The 19907-nt window shown below is 39.8% G+C and overlaps 1 protein-coding gene across 7 annotated transcripts in view; it reads left to right on the forward strand.

The window, feature by feature from the left end:
- The window catches only part of TSNARE1 (t-SNARE domain containing 1), a 520265-nt gene that overhangs the window by 323993 nt on the left and 176365 nt on the right, over positions 1 to 19907 (forward strand). For all 7 annotated transcript variants that reach the window (XM_054057786.1, XM_054057779.1, XM_054057785.1 and 4 more), the window contains one exon: positions 9967 to 10049. In XM_054057786.1, coding sequence (XP_053913761.1) covers positions 9967 to 10049 — 83 coding nt within the window. The remainder of the gene's footprint in view (positions 1 to 9966; positions 10050 to 19907) is intronic.

Genomic DNA, 19907 nt, shown 5'->3' on the forward strand with positions numbered 1-19907 from the left:
GGGTGCCACTAACCCTTCACTTCACTCTTGAAGTCTAAGCATTTTATACTTGAAAATAATAGGGTAAAGAAACTTCATAATGTGTCTAAAAGTGGATGCTGCCTCCCTTTACAGACATAACTGCATGTTATCTGTCAAGCTAGAGCCCCCATATAAATATAGACATGGCAGCTGGTGCTTTCCTTCATTCTCAGAAGAACTTCCTGATGAGGTCAATATATTCAGTCCTTGAGTAAGTCTGGTATTTGCTGACATACCACATAGTCACCTATTCCCTGATGTTCATGATAATAAGCTTCTTTCAAAGTAAAATATACTTGCATCAATGCAAATATGTCGCTCATTTTACAAGCTTTTGAATGTGCAGAGGTTTTTTTTTAGGTTTGGATATTTTTTGTTGGTTTTTTTTTGCCTGTGAAATCAGCTCAGCTTTGTTGACTGTTTTGTCATATTTGTCTTTATGACCTGAAGGCTGCTTTAACATGTAGACACTGTCAAGAGTCAGGAGGACCCATCAGCACTCTTCCACACATGTCCTCCTCCAGTCTGACTGCCTGAATGGCATAGCCAAGAGTCTGTTATCAAGTGAGCTAATGCAAACCGAGCTGAGAAATCATTCAACTGGATCCTTAACTAAACTCTCCGGAATTATGTGTCTCGGTTGGGACATCTGCAGAAAATGAACACATCTTGAGAATAGTCCCTGAATACCTGAAAGTAACAGCTTTAATATCTACATTCAGCTGAATGTGGTCTAGAAACTCGCTCATTCTGTTAAGTTTCCTAAGTGATCTCAGAGGACGCTATTATGTGAATGGGTACATTTATGTTCTTATTGGTTCCTGATGAATTGGGAAATCTTCTGTCAGCTCTCTTGCTTTCAGCTTTTTTGTTGAGACATGAAGTTATACGTCAGTACAAAGCACAGCCAATGCAGGAAAGCTATGCCAGGATATTTCTGAATTGGTGAAAATCTATTCCACTTGCCAAGAAATTTCCCTTTTTATTTATTTTTTTTTTTTTTTTTGCATCCTAGGTCTATATCCTGTTATCAGTTTGTTGTTCTAAGTCTAATTAAGCTCCATTGTAAACCACCCCCGCTGCTGAAATTGCATGGTATTAGCGCCCTTAATTGCCTTGTAGGCAACAATTTTAAGATCACACTGTTTTCTATATTACTGGCCCTGCTCTCCTTGTTTATCTGGACTGAAGCAGTGTTGGCCTTCTACTCCCACTTTTCACACATTCTTGGCTTTGGGCAGCATTGAAGAGCTTGTAAGATGCTTGGTTTCATGTTAGGCACAGGCTGTAGACTGCTGCTACAATTCATAGAATAATAGAATCATAGAATGGTTTGGGTTGGAAGGGACCTTAAAACCCATCCAGTTCCAACCTCCCTGCCATGGGCAGGGACACCTCCCACTAGACCAGGCTACTCAAGGCCCCATCCAACCTGACCTTGAACATTTTCACAGAGGGGGCATCCACAACTTACTTGTGCAATCTGTTTCAGTGCTTCACCACCCTCATTGTGAAGAATTTGTTTGTAACATCTAATCTGAATCTACCCCCACCCTGCTCCAATTCAAAGCCATTCCACCTCACTCTATCACTTATATGTATTGTTGGATTTGGGTGTAGGCTACCATGATCTCTGACCAACTCATATTACTGGAGATAAGAGGCAGCACAATAAAATGTATAAGCTTTTGTTGTTCTTTTCCTTTTCTGCTCTCTGTGAAAGTGTGGTTTTGTGTCTTCCCTTGTTATATGTGGACTTCTGCATGTAACTCTAATGCTGACAGTGTGAGTAAGCCAACGGATGCTTGTTTATAAGGAAAAGAATAATGGGTGACTCTACACTTGCAAATTTACTAATGCCTGAAGATTTGTCTGCTGTTCTGTTTGACCCTCATATTGTGATTGGTATACTTGCAATTAATGAGCCAACTAATTTTGTATAAGGAACAAGGCTCTTCCTTTTGTGAGTTTTATTGTCACCAGTAGGACTCTTCTCACACCAATTTATCTGCAGTCATTTTGGGGAAGGTGGAACTGCTGTGCTCTCAATTTCTAGTAATGCTGCAATTGAGCAGTAAATGTCATAAAAGCTAAAGCTGCCCAGGTAGTTGTTTATTTCTGCTGGGAGGTGTTATAGGCTGCCACAGATAGACTGTGTTTGAGAGGCCATGACTTGAATAGGTTAAGTAAATCAAATGAGCCATGTAAAGCAAAAGAGGTCAAACAAGCTGTAAATATCAGTGACTTTATTTACTAGGTAAAATATGTGATCTTTCCACAAGCAGAAATGAAGTATATTTATTTCTATGAATCAGCATCCCAGTTGCCCTTATTTATTCCTGTGACAAACTCTGATTGACACTTTTTTCATCAGTTGACTGAACTATAGGACTCAATAACTTATGTTATCAGCTGTGACAGAAGGCGAGTGTTGTGTTACTTGTAGACGAAGGTGGACTTCTGAAAAATACACCATGAAAGTGATAATAAGGTATTTATCCAAACTGTGTCAATGCATTAGCTGAATTTGGAAAAACAAATACAATTATTTTGATATTTTCTTTCTTTTTTTTGTCATTTTAAAGAAACATACATAATTTCAGTTCAAAACAGTATTTTATTTAACTTGAATGTCTTATAGAATTAAAGGGGAAAACTGTTGAGTTTACATCACAAGGAAAATGGAAAGGCATGCTACAGATGAGTAGCTGGAATTCCCCATTCAAAGCTATGCATTTTTGCTCTTTAAGTTATGTTCAGAGTTTATTTTGGAGAACAAAGAAAATCTGACATGCCTATGAATTTACACACAAAAGATGTCTTATTGAAGTTCCTTTTTCATCAGAAAAAGAAGGAAATGTTGAAAAAAACCAAAAATTAATTGAGTAGATTGCCATGACATAATATCCTCTCATGTGCAAATTTTTGGGGGATTAAAACTAGAACCTTGGATTACCCAAAGCCATATGCGACCATCATATGGGAACTGTGGACAGCTCAGACAGCTGAAGGTCTACCCATGGCAAAGAAGGCAGTGGCCATACCATGCACTCTTAGGAAACTCTTCATATGCTGACTCTTCTCTGGTAAATATCAGTCATTTCATAGACTCATATAATGGATTGGGTTGGAAGAGACCTTAAAGATCGTCAACTTCCATTGCCCTGTGGTAGCCAGGACCACCTTCCACTGGATTAGGTTGCTCAAAGCCTCATCCATCCTGATGCTGAACACCTCCCAGAACAGGGCATTCATGACTTCTCTGGGCAACCTGTGCCAGTGCCTCACCCCCTCACAGGAAAAAGTTTCTTCCTAATATCTAACCTAAATCTACTCTCTTTCAGCTTAGAACTGTTACCACATATCTTTTCACTGCACTCCCTGATAAAGAGCCCTTCCCAGTCTCTCCTGTAGGCCCTGTTAGGCTTCATGTGTACTGGAAGGCTACTCAAAGTTCTCCCCAGAGCCTTCTCTTCTCCAGGCTGAACAACCTCAACTCTCCCAGCCTATCCTCGTAGCAGAGGTGCTCCAATCCTCTTGATCATATTTGTGTCCCTCCTCTGGGCTTGGTCTAGCAGATCTATTAACATATCTCACTCTATGTCCTTCCTGTGTTGAAGACTCCAGAACTGAACGCAGGACTTCAGGTAAGGTCTCATAAGAGCAGAGTAGAGGGGCAAAATCCCCTCCCTTGACCTGCTGGTCACACTTCTGATGCAACCCAGGATATGATTGCTTTCTCAGATGCAAGTGTACATTACCAGCTCATGTTGAGCTTCCCATCCACCGGTACACCCAAGTCCTTCTCTTCAGGGCTACTCTCAATTCATTCTCCACCCAGTCTGTATTTTTGCTTAGAATTGCACTGACCTAGGTGTAGGACCTTGCACTTGAATGTGTGGAACTTGATGATGTTTGCAAAGGCCCGCTTCCCAAGTCTGTCTATGTCCCTCTGGATGATATTTCTTCTCACCAGCATGTTAGCTGCACCACACAGCTTGGGGTCATCAGCAAACATGCTGAGGATGCATTCAATCCAACTGTCCGTGTCTTCAACAAAGATGTTAAACACCATCAGTCCTTATACGAAGCCCTGAGGAGTGCCACTCGTCTCCAGTCTCTACTTGGACATTGAGCCATTGACCACAACTTTTTGGAACCATTTGTCTCTATAAGAAAGAATGTTAAAATGCTATTCATCTGCTAGTGTCAATATATCTGCACTCTACCTTTTTGCACAGAGCAGATAATGTGAGGTACCTTATTGTCTGGTAGATTGTGCTATTTTCCAATGGATATACATAGAACAATGTTTGAATTTTAAATCCCTGGAAAGATCCACCCTGGCAAGTATGGTAAACCTCTGGCAGGGTGATACCATTTTGCCACACATACCTATGTAGAAGATATTTGACATTTCCAAGATGCATTTCAAGGACAGTATAAATCATTCACATAAATTTATGCTGATATTTGGCCATTGCCTTGTAGCCACTTTTATTCATTCTGACTAGAACTTTGGGCTGTTGGCTGAAGAAAATCAGTAGGAAGAGCTGGTTATGACATTTTAGGGTAGTTTAAATAATCTTTCCAGCCCTGTCTGAAAAATTATAGTGAGTGGTTGTTCAGTGCCTCCATCCTTACCTCTGAGGGTCACGATGTGTTACCATCTGGAAGAATTAGAGCTCTGCTAAAATCAAATAGAAAGCGTGGTGCTATCTACCTTTTATTGGAAGCAATAACCAGGGCTCTTGATGACTCGTGCAGCTGCAAATTGTATTTCATTGCACCAATCTAAACCAACGTGGCCCATTTAGCCTTAGTTTAGCATGCAGGCAAGATTATTTTACAGATCCTCACGTGTGTGGAATTTATAACTTGACGTTTACCTTGAAGTTTGTGAATTGACCGACCCTAAGCCACTTTAAACTCCACTCAGGAAGCATAGTTTTCCTTCCTCTTAATACCCACAGTTGTGCCTATAGAGATCCTGAGGGTCTTTTGTTCATGGAATGAGAATGACTTAAAACTCTTCAAGTACACAGCAATTAGAATGGGAAAATTTCTTTTCTATGCTGAAAACGATTTTGCCCAAAATTTGGCTTTTAATTAGGAAATAAATCTTTATACATTGCCAAAATACTCCTGTTTTTTTTTTTTTAATGCTCCTCAGTATGTTGTATTGATTATTTTTAGTCAGAAGTTATAGTGATAAAAGAGAGTTAAGCTTATTAAAATGCTAAAAATAAAAGCTTACTGTGAAACCTAAAGGGGCCCATTTTGGTTACTGCCAAATGGGAGCATTTTGAATTCTCATTCACAAGCTCACTTTTCTTGTCTTTCAAGTGATTTTACTGAAAATGCTGCCTTGTGAAACCAATCCATTGTTGTTGCTATAAAGACTCAGGTCATACAGGTGATTCCTTGATATGTTAGGACAAAAACTCCACTCCAGCCACTGTCACTCCGGTAATTTCACATATAAGACTCCTGCTGGTCATTAGCAGGGCTTGATCTCAGAAGACAGGTGAATAGATAGGGTTGAAAGATACCCCATGGGGTCACTGTGGTTTCTGTCTCTGTGTGACAGATGTATTATAAAATCATATCAAATTACATCTTAAAGCTGCTTAGCTCTGTTGCCCACACTACTCCTACTGAAAGGTTGTGTTTTAGCTGGAAAATTAGAAATCTTCATTGCTACTTCCTTGCTGCAATTGCTTACAACCACCATCTGCTTCAGTGTAGCCCTGTCCCTCAGTTTAATAACATCACTATCAAATCACCTTAAGGGTTTTTTTTGTTTTCAAATTGTGACATAATTCATCATCACGGACTGAGAACAGAAAATTGTTGTGGGATTCAGGCTCTTCGGAAAATCCCAGACCTGGAGCTGTGATATCTCATCTATTTGGGAGCAGAGTCACTGTCCGTTTGTACCAAAGCCAAAGGAGAAAGGAAGAGACGGGCCTCTCCAGCAGTTTATTTCAGGCTACCTAGGGTCCTGCACCCCTCTGGAAATAAGTGCCTCTCCCTCTCCAAACAAGGCACCTGGCAAGGAGCCTGAAAGTGAGCAAAGATAAAGCTTTGAACCGTCCCTAGCATTCAGCAAAAATACACTGAAATAGCTGTGAGAGACACATTCATCATTGACTTATTTCTTACTTCCTTGTGGTTTGACCCAAAATCTCTTTCCTTCTCTAGCTTTCCTGTGTTGAGCAGCAGAAATATCTAGTTAAATTGTATTACATATTTGTCTTATTTTTATAGAGGTTTAGAGCTATTTTTTTGTAGGGATTGGTTTGGTTTTGGTTTTCCTCTGTCTCAGGATTACAAGTTGCAAAAAAAGACATTTTTTTTTTAAATGGGAGATATGCTTTTTCTGAGACTGGTATTCCCCTGTTAGGAGAACAAGTCAGCAGAAACCGTGCCACCAGGATCCAGCCTCCTCTTGTAACATCACATCAACTCATACAGGACACGTAGCACACATCATCCTACTTGTGAAAGCCTGTGCAGGGAAAAACGTGGATGGTGTTTGCAAAACACTCTGCATAACATATGATTAGCCAATTCCATGCAGTGCTAAGGGGGCATTCACAGTGTTTAATTTTATCTGACAAAGGCAAATCTCCTTAGGCCCCCCTGCAGGCAGTGCAAAGTGCTAGCTTCCTCTGAAGGGCCATTTAAAGAAGCTAAATTAAACTCCTGCTGCGATTTCCTTCTGCCCCAAGAGGAGAGTAGGGAGATTACTCTTCTTTTAGTAGGAAGTCTTTCATAAATTTCTCCTCTGTATCTCTTCCATGCCTAAATGATTTCTTTTTTGAAGACAATCAGCCTTAAAGAGGCATTGAGTAATGAAGCATGTTTGCATTAAGATCCTTGTAAACTTCAGATGTATGAGCAAGTAGTGTTCCTTTGCTTAGGCAATTGTCAAGGTGTTCAGCACACTCCCTCGACCCCTTCTCCCCATCCCTTCCAAATCCCATCACAAAGTAGTTTAATATAAGGAGCTGCTTTTCTATGTGAAGTTGTCTTTTGTAACCCAAAAACATGGTCAGGCTTCTAAAATTAACAGTGATCCCAGCAGGATATAGTCTTAATTTAGGTTAACTTTGCATCATGTAGTCATGCTTAACCATACTAGTAAATGCTTGTCACCAAGTAGGCAACTAAGAATTTGTTACTTTGGGTGAGGGACAAGTTATTCTGACTGATGCATCCTGTCTGTGTTAATGTCATATTAACTTTTGGTTTCTCTGCCTTTTGCCCTATTGTTCCCATATCCAGAGAGACTTATACACATAGTGCTGGAAACTGGATTGTAATTGCCAAACAAGTAGCACTGTCCTAATATGCAAAACCAGAAGCCCTTTCCTACAGAGCCAGTCTAAACCATAGATCTATCACTTTTCAGCTATTTCTCGATTCTAATGAGAAAACATGAAATATCCCTCTACTTCTACTCCTGTAAAATATGTAGAATAACAAACTACTGATTTATGGGTCAACCTCAATATCTAACTGGAAAGACGTCAGGGCCAGCCCTGGAGCTGGGACATCTCTACTTTTTAAACGGGAGTGTGATACCAGTTGATGGTGAAAGTACCAGTGGAGGTGTGGTAGCAGAGTTTTCCTTGTAAACTTGTCTAATTTACACATTGTTTCTCAGGCACCCCCTTTGAAGTAGACCCTGGGTAGATCCACTCACATGGTAAAACCACTGCTCACTACAGTGTGCCAATCGTGTTTCTGTTCATCATTTGTGATAATTCTGCACCATTGTCTTCTACTGCTATTGAAAAGAAAAAAATGGAAATAAACTCTTCAGAGATTTCCCACTGCTGTGTGTATGTGTGTGGATGCAGCTCTTTTGAAGTAAATTTTCTGTAGAAGCAGATTTGATATTTCTTCACAGACAGAGGCTGAGTTCCCTAAAAGCCTTTTGATCTCTTCCTGCCGAGTCCTGAATGCAAGGAAAGCATTTGGGCAGATGCCAACCAAGGTCCAGAGCACTAAAGTCTTAATAAAAATGGTTTGAGAAGCATTGGATATGGCAAATAAAATTATGGTATATTGATCTGTAAAGTGCTAGCCATGTAGCTTTTTCAGGTGTAGTCTAGCCTGCATAGCCTGAAATAAAAGGAATGGAAAACCTTCTCTCCCTGGTGTAATACATGACTTTTAACAGGTTTTCAATTGTTAAGCTGAAGTTTGTTTTGGTTTGGGTTTTTTTTCCCATGGTTCTGTTGGTTGTGGTGTCTTTGCTCTTCGTTTTGTTTTTGTTTGTTTATTTTTCTCTTTGTCTTGTTTTGTCTCTGAGTTATCAGAAATGAATAATTACATTAACAGACTTGCAACACTGTTTCATTTTAAAATGTCAAAATCTGAGCACAACTGCTGTCCACAGTTTATTTGCAAACCCTCATTTCTTTACCCCTCACAGAAGTGGCCAGTCTGATTAATGCTTTTGGCTTCAAAAATAAAACAATGTTACTTAAAACTTCTGTGGCACACATTAATCCAATTCTTAATACTACCATTTGAAGAATTTTTATTAATTTTATTTTTGTATCCTAGAATCACACAATGGCTTGGGTTGGAAGGGACCTTGAAGATCTTCTAGTTCCCTCTGCCCTGCCATGGACAGGGACACCTCCACTAGACTAGGCTGCTCAAGGCCCCATCCAACCTGACCTTGAACACTTCCAGGAAAGGGCTACCTATGACTTCCCTGGGCAACATGTGCCAGTGTGTCATTACCGTCATCCTGAAGAATTTCTACCTAATATCTAGTCTAAATCTTCCCCCCCCCACTCCAATTTAAAGCCATTCCTCTTTGTCCTATCACTACATGCCCAGCTTTCTTGTACATCCCCTTCAGGTACTGGAAGATAAATCCCTGAAACCTGATTCTCAGCTTTCCATATGTGATTGAATTCTTCCTGACCCTTTTCTTATACTCCATGTTATAATGTTTGCTCTAAAACCTGCAGAAGCAGCACAAATGTACATACTCCCGCATTGTTGCCAAAAATTGTTGGCTGCACATTGCTTAGGGGACAAGCTGGTCAAGATTTCTAAGAGTACTGCTTGAAACACAAAGCCTAATTTTCAGCTTTTATACCATGGATATCTTTCTTTCTAAGCCTAGCACTGGAGTCAAAGTTAATATTTGTCTTTCATGAAAGTGGGGAGCTGCGAGCTGTAATGTGTAGCTGATAATCTTATTTTTTTCTAGTCTCTTTTGTTTCCTCATTGTTCCTCTAGCTTTCTCCAACATCAGACCTAAAAATGTAGCATGAGGTGCTTCACCCTTAAGTTTAGGTACTAGCAATGTGTCTTAGTTTGAGCCACCTGCAAAGACCTTCCTTGCAGCCTGGGAATGTGACCTGGCAGTTTAGGTTGTGATTAGTCTGATTTATTAGTGACACACAGCTGTTACAGGGTGTAATGGATTGCACAGTATTGACTTGGTCTCTGTTAACTGTGATGGTGTCCAGGGTGACTCGCTCCAGGACAGACACCTGGGGATGGTCATTAACCCACGTGTACTCAGATGAATCTCATCCCTCAGCTCTAAAAGTGAGATAATTTCAGACACAATCTGCCATGTCCTTTCTGTAATTTAACTCTAATCTAGTAAATTTACCAGCCTTGGGCTGATATACTTTGAATTCCCTGTCAGTCTTCCCATTGGTTTCAGTGGGAATGGGATGAGCTGTTAACCTCCTTCTAGGAACACGTCAGTCGTATTGACTCTTGACTGACGCATTGTATTCATCAAAATGGTTGGCATTCCTATTTCTCTGTATTACTACACCTTGCAAACAAGAAGCTGCTCATCTCTTTATGTCTATGAGTAAATTGCTGAATTTCTGTTGGTATAAATGCTTTGTTTTAGGTTTGTACCCTGTAATTATCGTCTATTATCTTTATTTGCAGATAGTATTGAAGCCAACATTGAGTCTGCATCTTCTAATGTAGAGTCAGCCAATGAGCAGTTGGCAAAAGCCAGTCAACACCAAGTAAGTGGGACTAAAAAACCCTATGGATACATTCAGTAATAGCATTTAAAGTAAGGAGAAAACTTGACATCTGTGAACCACATGGCACATGGGCTGCACTGGATTTATGCTACCTGGAAAGATAATAAAGAATACTCTAAGTAAGAGCTATACTTTTTTTTATAGGTATGATTAAATCACTGTAGCATTGACAATTTGTGTTAGAGTAGTCATTAAGAGATCTGCATATTAAAGAGACATTTCCCAGTAGGAAACTCAATAATTAGCTACTGTTGTTCTTGGAAAGACGTCATAAAAAGTGCATCTTTTAAGTGTACATGTGATTCTTATTGAAGTGTTTCCCTATAATCAGGCAATGCTGCTTTTCAAAACAACTGAGTTGATAAAAGACATGATGTGATTGGTGAATAATAGCTATGGGAATGGTGTTCAGCACTTTTAAAAGACAGTTTGAAGATAGTGTGTTGGTGTTTCCTTTATGTATCTTCATTAGAGAAAGCATAAGGCACACACACACAAATGCCCATTAATCCTTTTGAAAATAGCTTGACCAGAAAGAACTATTAAATGTTTATAGTTAGTACTTTCTTGGGATGAAGGCAGGGAAGGGGGGAAGCAAGCAAATAAAAAATTGCTCGTGCTTGTATTGAATTGACAAAACAAAAGCTGTTAGTTTCCTTTTTTAACTCAATCGTAAACTGGTTTGTTGTAGTCCAAAGTGAATTTTATGTGACTGAAGTCTTGTACAAAATGTAGCTTAGGTCCATGTGAATACATAGCCCCTCCTTGTTAATCCTTGGACACAATGAGTTCTGAATGTCTGAGGCAAACCTCCAGACAAAAAGAGTAAGAGACACAGGCACTTTACTCCACAGGAAGGAGCAATATGAATTTAAAACTTCCTACAGCTCATTTTCTAGTGAAGCATACTTTGACAATTTTGAGTAATAAGAACAACTTTTGTAGAACTTCGATATTGCAGAAACCAAGTGTGGTCTTCAGATACATTTTGGTTTTACAGTCATATATATTCAAGATAATGTGTGTCACCCTACGTTTAATCCTACATTTGCCTTGAAAATAGCCTGTTGAGTTTTTACTGCATGAAGTCTAAAATGAGACAAGAATAAATTTAATACTTGACAGTAGAGCTGATCGCAAAGCTGCAAATAAGTTAATAACAATTTTGGCTAAGAAGGTCAAAGAGTAGTCAGGCAGAAAATGAACACAGCGTAGTGTAAAGATCTGCTTTTTCTAGCCAGCAGGAGCTGCTGACATAGTCTGGACAGCTAGGAGGTCCTTTATTCCTGAAATATGTTGATCAAGATGAAGATTTTGCCAGTTTTAGCAAGTCAACTGATGCTATGGGCATAAATGTGTAATGACTGGAAAACACTTCTGATTCTCCCTTGTCCTTGAAACAATCCTGTACAAGCCTTGAAGCAAGACAAATATTGCTTTGATAAATACTGCTGCCAAAGGAAATGTGCAACCCAGATCTCCTGTAGAGGACAGGTAGCTGTCCTGTACCCTACTGAATGAGGATCACTAAACAAATGCATGCAACCCTAGCTTGCTGTCTGTCAGCTTTTTCCTGAAGTTCCCTGAGATATGGACAAAAAATGAGATGAAGTTTTTGTGACATCGATTGTCTGGGATTTGTCAAATGGCATATGATGCCTCCTCTCTTGTGTGCACTGATATCTGCTCATCTGACATCTAAAAGAAAATTGTCCCTATAATGTGACAAGAAGTGTCCTGGGCACACAGCCCGCAAGGGCTTTTGTAAGAAGCTCTGTTGGTGACAGTTGCATACGTATGGATAATGCAGTGGGATATAGGCCGTCCTTCCAGATTGTGTGTGTGACTGGGGCTGCTTTAGAAATATCTTGGATGGTTTTGGGGAGATGATCAGCCAGATGGCTTTGTGGGTGAACTGCTTTCAAGGGATCTACGGTTGTTTTACACACTTTAAGTTCTCTGTACACTCTTCCATGCTGCTCAGAGATCAAAAGCACACTGGTTTTTAAATCTTACTGAGTTGTTTTCCTTCTTTTATTAAACTGCCAACTCATTAATGTATTTGGCTGTCACCTACAACCTCCAGTATAGTGTGATTGTCCTGTAAATGCAGACTGGCTTACATGCGTTTGTTACTTATCTCTGTTTAATATGTACATTTGCATATGAATGCAATGTGTCTATAGTATTCTTATATCGACAAATGTGGACATAAATTGAGAAATCAGGAATGTCAACATCCCTGAAACATTCAAGCTTAAGACCTACTGCAGACCTTAAAGAATGGATTTCTGTCAGGAATAAAGATTAAGTGACTGATTATTTAGCATAACGTTTACTTATAATGTAGTGCACTTACTTCAACAATAGAGCTTGGAACACCAATCCCAACCTGTACATTAACATAACAAAGGATCAGTAAACAACTTTTCTTTAGCTGGTGCAAACAAGGCATTTAGGTTCCTGCAATAAAAGAAATGTTTAAACAAATGTAAATGACTTCTGGGCTGAGCTCCTTTGTCTGCATTTTCAGTTCTGAAAGGTGCTCCCTCATCTTGAGATGGTGTATGCTAATGGTAATGGTTTATGCTAATGGTTCTGTGAAGTCTTATATCCTCCATCTAAACTCTACTTACCTGCAAAAAACCGAAACAAATAAGCTCCCACAAAAACATGAATCAATGATAGAAAACATATGAGTGAAATACATGGTAAGTAAGGTAGTAGTGGACAACTTTCTTGCTGGACAAGACTGTGAGGTGGCTCAGTGCAGCCCGTAGCCACCCCAGCTCTCAGCGTAGGGAAGGGAGGAGTAGGCAGCTGTGCTAATTGTTCTGTTTTCCTCCTCTCTATTTCCTACCACTTCCTAGCCCACGGGCCTGCACATCTTTCCTCTTTTCAATGGATGTGTATATGCAGTCTGCATCATGAGTTAGGTGTAACTCTTCCCTGATCACCAGTGAGATAGGAAGTCACAGCCCTGTGTGTCAACATTGAACATATGGCAGCTTGTCTCAGCAAAGGGGTTGGGTACCGGTATTATAAGAGGCAGGCTCATACAGCTCAGGAAAGTAGATGGTCTCAATTTATCATTGCACTCTTGATCTTAGATGCCACAGAAATTCCCTGAGTCCATCCTGTGTACTGTAATTGTCAGCCACATCACAGCCTATAGTCCCTCTTTTCAGCTAAAGGCTTCACTCCCTGATAGTAGCACTTCCTTGTTTTGCCAAGTAATTCACTGTGCAGTCTTGATGGTCAAGATACCACAGACACTCTATAGAACCTACAGAAAAATAGCAATACTCATAATGCCTATCCATGACACAGGAAAAGTTTATCTTATTTTCCCTATTTATTTCCCTGCCATTGTAAATCACTGTATATGTTCTTATTTCAGCAGTGCTTGATTTATATTGAGTGAGAGGTTCTTGCTCTATCTGTGCTGCAAGAGTATGTGGTAGATGAACTTGTAATTAATCATGAGCGAAAAAGATATTACATCCCACATGTATAAAAGGCTTAGCGGGAGCTGTCAGAGCTTTGGAAGAAATGCATTACTTTTTAATTATTAGCAGAGGGTTTTTTCCTCCATTTTTAATCATTATCTTTACAGAATAGTTGTTTGTGCTTGAACTTATTTTTACAAATAACAGCTAAGCTGGGCCACTGCATTATTGTGTAGGGTCAAAATGTAGATATTGATACTAGGGTAGAGGAACAGAGGCCTGTTTCCATATGAAAACCTTCTTGGTCACGGAAATTTGACTTTTCTTTGTTGTCATACTTTTACTAGAAAACTGAAGTTTAAAAAAACAACAACTGAGAGGTGAACAAGACTGGCAGGGAGAAGCCAGAAGTAATCTCCTGCAGTAGACTTGCTTCAATGCCTTTCTTTTCTGTTAAGGTGATCTCTTGGACTTAAAGCAGAAATTACAACCTCTGCCATTTAATACCAATGGCCCAGATTAGTCTCCTGAAATGTCACTGTTCATCCCCCTAGAGAAAATGATTCATCCCACCTATCTTAAAACACCAATTTTAACATGGGTCAGATTGCTGTCTGGAAGATAGGGATTTATTGGACCAAACATGGATGGTGGAGATATGTATGCCTAAATAAGGTGTCTGTATTCCATCTACATTGACTGGGAGGAGGAATTGCTTCCAGCACATGGCTTGTCTCATCTTGCAGAAGATGTCTAACATAGGTCTGATGACTGCCTCTGGAGAAGCCTATTTCCTCCTTTGTCTATAAAGACTAGATGATGGTAATTACATTACAAACATTTCAAAGGAAAATGAATCCCATGTATATCACCTATTCTGTTTTGGAAAAAAAAAAAAAAAAAAAAAAGAGTATCTAGACACCCAGTGGCCTTAGTACCTGTGTTTGATACTAGCTTAGGTTGAATTAACATCACGCGGAGGGGCTGACGTTGATGAGATGAGCAGTTTTACTTTGCTCAGTATGTTCATAGCTCCCTGCAGATGGATTGAGGGGAAGAAAAGGAAACAAATGCAGACTCCACACATACATATTAAACCAGTTACTCGTTTTGATGCAAAGTTTGGCCTAAGTTCAGCTTGGCCACCCTGACTGAACGACTCTGTGTGCCGGTAGTTGAAGCTAATTTGTTTTGGAAAAGCTGCTTGTGTTACTCTGATTAATGCTGGTTACTTTGCTTCCCTATATCCTCTGTGGAAGTCAAGCTAATTTGGATTCACCGCCATCGCAAAGGCAAGCAACAGTTCAGTGACCCACTTGTGTAGTCTAAGAACAATGAGTTTTTTTCCTGTAAAGAAACAGTTCCTGGTTCTGGCTTTCATGGTTACACAGAGGGGCATTTTGAAGGCTGGAGTTTTAAGGAAAAATGCCGCATAAATCTGTGACATTTGCGGAGAGATCTTATTGCCTGGGGACAACCAATGAAGGGCTGGCTTCAACTTTTATACAAATAACACATTGATATGTTAAAAACACCATAAAATTTGAGTTTCAGAAACTACCTTCTCAGATTCTTTGTCACCCTCTGGCATGCTCTTAAAACACTTGCTACTTAGAAAAACTGTGATAATGAAGATTGTCTTCTCTTCTTCTGTATGGGTATGCCCTAAGATCCAGACTTAGACTGCCAATAAACTGTTTTAAAGCTAATCATTTTAAAGCTCCTGTGTAGTCAGTTAGCACCACAATATGATGGGAGTGCACTGTGAAGCCACAGTGGACTGGCCAGCTGGAATATCTCAATGCAAATGTACTTCATAGCTGCTTAATGTCTTGGCACAAGAAGAAGCTAGATGCTTGTAAGGTAGATTTGGAACCGACATGTAATGGCCATGTCCTGCTAACTATAATATACAGCGTACACAGTCAACCTCATGTTGCTGTTGCTTAGCTGCGTCTATCATCAGTGAGAGCGTGGCTGACTTTGCTTCTTCTTTGAGCAATAAGCACTTGGAAGTTTTATGCAGGAGATTAAGAAGCTATACTTTCTTCTGGCAGTTTCTGCCTGTGAAAGTGATGGGAACTGAATTAAAGCTGCAGTAGGAGCTCAGAGATCTGTAAGGACTCCAAGCAAAAGCCATTACTGAAGTGAGTGTGTAATTGCATGACTGAGCCTTAATCCCCCTCTTCAGCAGCAGAAGGAAATTTTGCTGCCATTCAGAGTCCTCACAATTCCATGCTGTGATCATCAGTAAGAGAAGCCCTCCCTAAATTGGCTGAATGTCTCAAAAAAACAACCAATTTGCTGTCTCTTTCTACTTTCTGTTTCTCAGTCCACAGCAACACACTTAGACCAGCTCAGTTCAGAATCCTCTGTCTGGGCCTCCCCCTCAGAACTTCAACTTCCAAATCAATTTCTCCTCCACAGCACTTGTTTTCCTTTTACTGCTTCTTCCCTCTCCTATTAAGCTGTCTCTTTTCATTTTCGCTCTCAATTCCAATCTCTCAGTCTACCCCTTTTGATACACTGCTGCCAGCAAGACTGCTACCTCAAACACTCCGTTCTCTTATAATGATGTTGCTAATTTACTTGCTGAGATTGCTCAAAACCTGCCATGTAGGGATGTTTGCCTGTGTCATCCGTCAGATATACCACTACGTGGTCTGTATTGCTACAGAGCCTTAAAACAACAACTTGCTCCATGCCTCACCATGGTTTCAGGCTCCTTTTGTCTTGGCAGTGGGCTATGGCCGGTGAGAAAGGCTGTCCAGGGCAGGCTTTTGAACAATTAAATTCTTTTGCCTTTTACTTGCCTCAACAAATAGGCAGCAGCAGGTGGTTGGGATAAAACTTCTGCTTTCTTTTTTTCCTTGCTCCATTAGCTCCCTATGAAAGACGGACTGAGTTTTCAGATTTAAGAGTGTTTTATTTTGAACCAACTTCTGTCTGTGTGTGTGTTTTTTACTGTACTTTAATTCAGCCCATTTACAAAACAGCTGCTTACCATAGGAAATGGTGTTCAAGTCAGCGGCAGTCCAAGTGATAAATGAGCTGCGTGAATGCAGCAACTTAACTTCGTTGAAGTCTGAGCCATAACATTTATTTAAATCTACTTTTTTTTTCTGTAAATAATGGATCTGTGTGATCAAATATTTATTGGGAAAGTGTTGTTTAAAGCTTCTGGATGTCATGCAGTTGGGTGCTGTTGCAAGTGAATGTAAAAATCTTTCAGACTATTTGTAATCATAGCTGAAGATCTCTTCATTTGTAACATCAAAAAAAGAGAAATTTGACTCAGCAAGGTGGTAGCTTAGTCTTTCTTTCTTTTATTATAAACAATGGCTAGTAGGATTTTTGGAAGAAAGAAAAAAATTAAACATTATCTATCATGAGCTCACTTTTTGTTTAAGCAAAAATCACTCCTTTCTCAAGGAGGAAATGGAAAGGGCAAGAGTGAAGGAGAAAGGAAAGATATGACAGAAAGGTTGAGAGCAAGTTTAGCAGTGAGGCATTGCTGCTGAAGCTGTTTTGTCTGGTGAGAGGATGAGTGGATAGCTCTAGTGTTTAGTGATCATTCACTTTGGTGGTACACAGCACTGGAACTGCATCAAGTCATGATTTAAGAATACCCATTATGTTAGGCACAGTGACCTGGATTCAGCCTTACAAAGGTAAGGGTTTTGTGTATGAAAGCTGAACAAATCTGATCTGTGACAATTCAGAGACAAAACAGTGTCTTTTGTTTTCTATTTCGTTTGTTTAATAAAATCTCTTTCCAGGGCACAATTTCATTTTGAGGGGTCAGAGATTAAAAAGCAATTTTGCCTCGCTGACAGCAGCATAAACTAGTGAGTTGCATTTCTTGTAATGGCCTCATTGAACAGCGGAGTGAATGAAAATCCTTGGTTACTGAGTGGAAAACCACACTTAGAGTCATACTTGTGCCCAGTGGCAGCACGTATAATCAATTGCATTGCCCAAAGGTCAAAACATTGAGAAATGGTATTAAACTTGAATCTAAATGGGCTAGGAATACCAGGAAATTGGGAATATTACCACTGGAGATGTATGCCTAACCTGGATCCAGTGAAAACCAGGAACAGAAAATAAGTATGCCGATTGGAGTCCCAGCTGTGTAGCCTGGAGCAGTATTACACTGGGCTGTGAGCTTGTCAGATCTCATCAAACAGCAAAATGGTCAAACTTGGTCAGTGCTTACACTGGAAACCTCTGCTGAAAATCTTCGCATGCAGACAGCAGTGTTCTTCTGCTCACTTTCTGAGTGACTCCTTTCTGGCACAGGGATACCATCCAAAGAATGCCACCTTTCCTGAGTTATTTAATCGAATTTTGATAGTGTCAGTAAAGATGCCACATTGGTTTTCAAAGCCACAGTGAAATTAATAGCTGAATTTCAGTATGGAGATTTATATTCTGATTTCTGTGCCTTGATGTTTAACTTGTTTCTCATAAGGATCAGTTTAACAGCTCATCTTTTTCATAGGGTCAGCATAGGGACCTATAGTCAGTATAATGTTGTCTCATCTGGCTTGGTACTTCAAGCTTAGGCAGCTAGTAAAAGATTAGCCAAGCTTCCTTTGCACAGATCTCTTGAAGGCTGTTCATCCTGCTTCCCTTGGATACTGTACCTTAGTCTGTTATGAATAGTGCCCTAGAGATGAATATCTTACCTTCATGCTGATAGGCAAGTACCTTCAAAAAGGCACTTAACTACTGTTTTTGAAAGCAGCTAGTGTTTGAATTCTTTGCTTAAGAATAAATATTTAGTATCCTTTCATGCTGAGTAGAGAATTCTGCTGTGTTTCTGGCTTCCACTATGGAAGTCTGTTGTTCCCTCCAGATTCACAAGTCACCTCTGCCAGCTGTGTTTAAATGTTACAGAGAACCTAGGGCATCTCAAATGGTCAGAAGTAGCTGAGAAAGTAAATGCTTGTTCCCTTGTTGTGTTTTAATAACTATATTGATCATGAAGGGAAAATTATATGTAAGAAGAAGTTACAGAAAATGAAATTGCTTTTATTTCCATTTTGAAAAGAAATGGAAGCACTTTAATCAAAGGTCTTTTCCATATTCTGAAAGAAATCACAAGTCTGGTAGGAATTATTTGTACTACACTTAGGTCATGGCCTGGCACAATCAGAATTGGAGAACAGGAATTGTTAAGTACAACTTATGTTTTAGAGGAGAAAAGAAAGTGGATTATAGCCTCGATAAATCTGAATTCAGCAGCGTACAAAACTCTTGAAGACATTTTCAAATGAAGAATTAAAAACATGGAGTCCAGTGGAGAGTGGGAAAAGATGGAATTTCATTTACTTTGAAAAAGTAATCTGATGTCTTTGTAAGAATAAAGGATTTCCTTAGACAAAGGTGATGAGGAAGACTCGACTTCCTGGTCTTCAGAGAAACATTTTCTACGGTTATATCATGTAAGGATTATCCTTATTTAGAAGATTTGTAGGAAAATATGTTCTGCTGCTGGGCCATAGCTCGTTCTTGTATGGTCAGCTCTGATGATTCTTCGGTTTGTTCTGTATTATAGACTGCTATGACTTCAGGCTAGGCAGCTCAGTCTGTCTTTGACAATATTTAATCATTCCTATATTCCCTACAGGGCTGATACGTGTGTGCATACCTGCAACAGCTTGGGGATCACAGGCTTCCTCTTCATTTCCTCACATGAAATATGGAGACTAAGCACAGCTTTCACTGGCTTTTAGGATCAGAGAGCACAATGTGCATGGGTGTAGGCTGCAGAAAATGTGTTTTCAATGTCTATACCTGGTCTACAATAACCTGACATGTGTCGATGCTTCCCTAAGCAGCTGAAGGAGTAAGCTTATTTGAAGTTTAGTTTGAACTGAAGACACCAGACTTCATAAGTCTGCTCTATAGGGACCTACATCTGATTTGAGTATCTAATTCGCTTTGTATTTGATGGAGACAGGTGGTACAATTCTGTTGCTTAACACAGGCATCTAGTGTCATTTGAGATGCCCTTGGGAATCCCAAACAGACATTTAAGAATGACAGTTATGAAACAGAAATTGCAGGAAACCCACAGCCTCCTTGGCTAGCAGCTGGAGGTCACATCAAATGATACTGGTTACTTGTGTGTGAGCGACTGAATTACCAACTCAATGCAGTCAATAGAGACTGGAAGAATATTCAGTTGACCTTGCAGTAAATGTGTGCTTTGGAGCTCTTTTATTAACTTTTTAGGGGGAGTTGAATGTTTCTTACCATAAGAGCTTAGACATCCAAGTATGTGTGTGCATGTGTAGCACATCAAGTGTGGGTACACAGAGCTGAACTGGTGAGATATGGACTTGATAAGTGAGAAAAAAAACTGGGTAGAAAATTAGTT

This window comes from Cuculus canorus, chromosome 2 (genome assembly GCF_017976375.1).
Source record: "Cuculus canorus isolate bCucCan1 chromosome 2, bCucCan1.pri, whole genome shotgun sequence".
In the NCBI taxonomy this organism is placed as follows: Eukaryota; Metazoa; Chordata; class Aves; order Cuculiformes; family Cuculidae; genus Cuculus; species Cuculus canorus.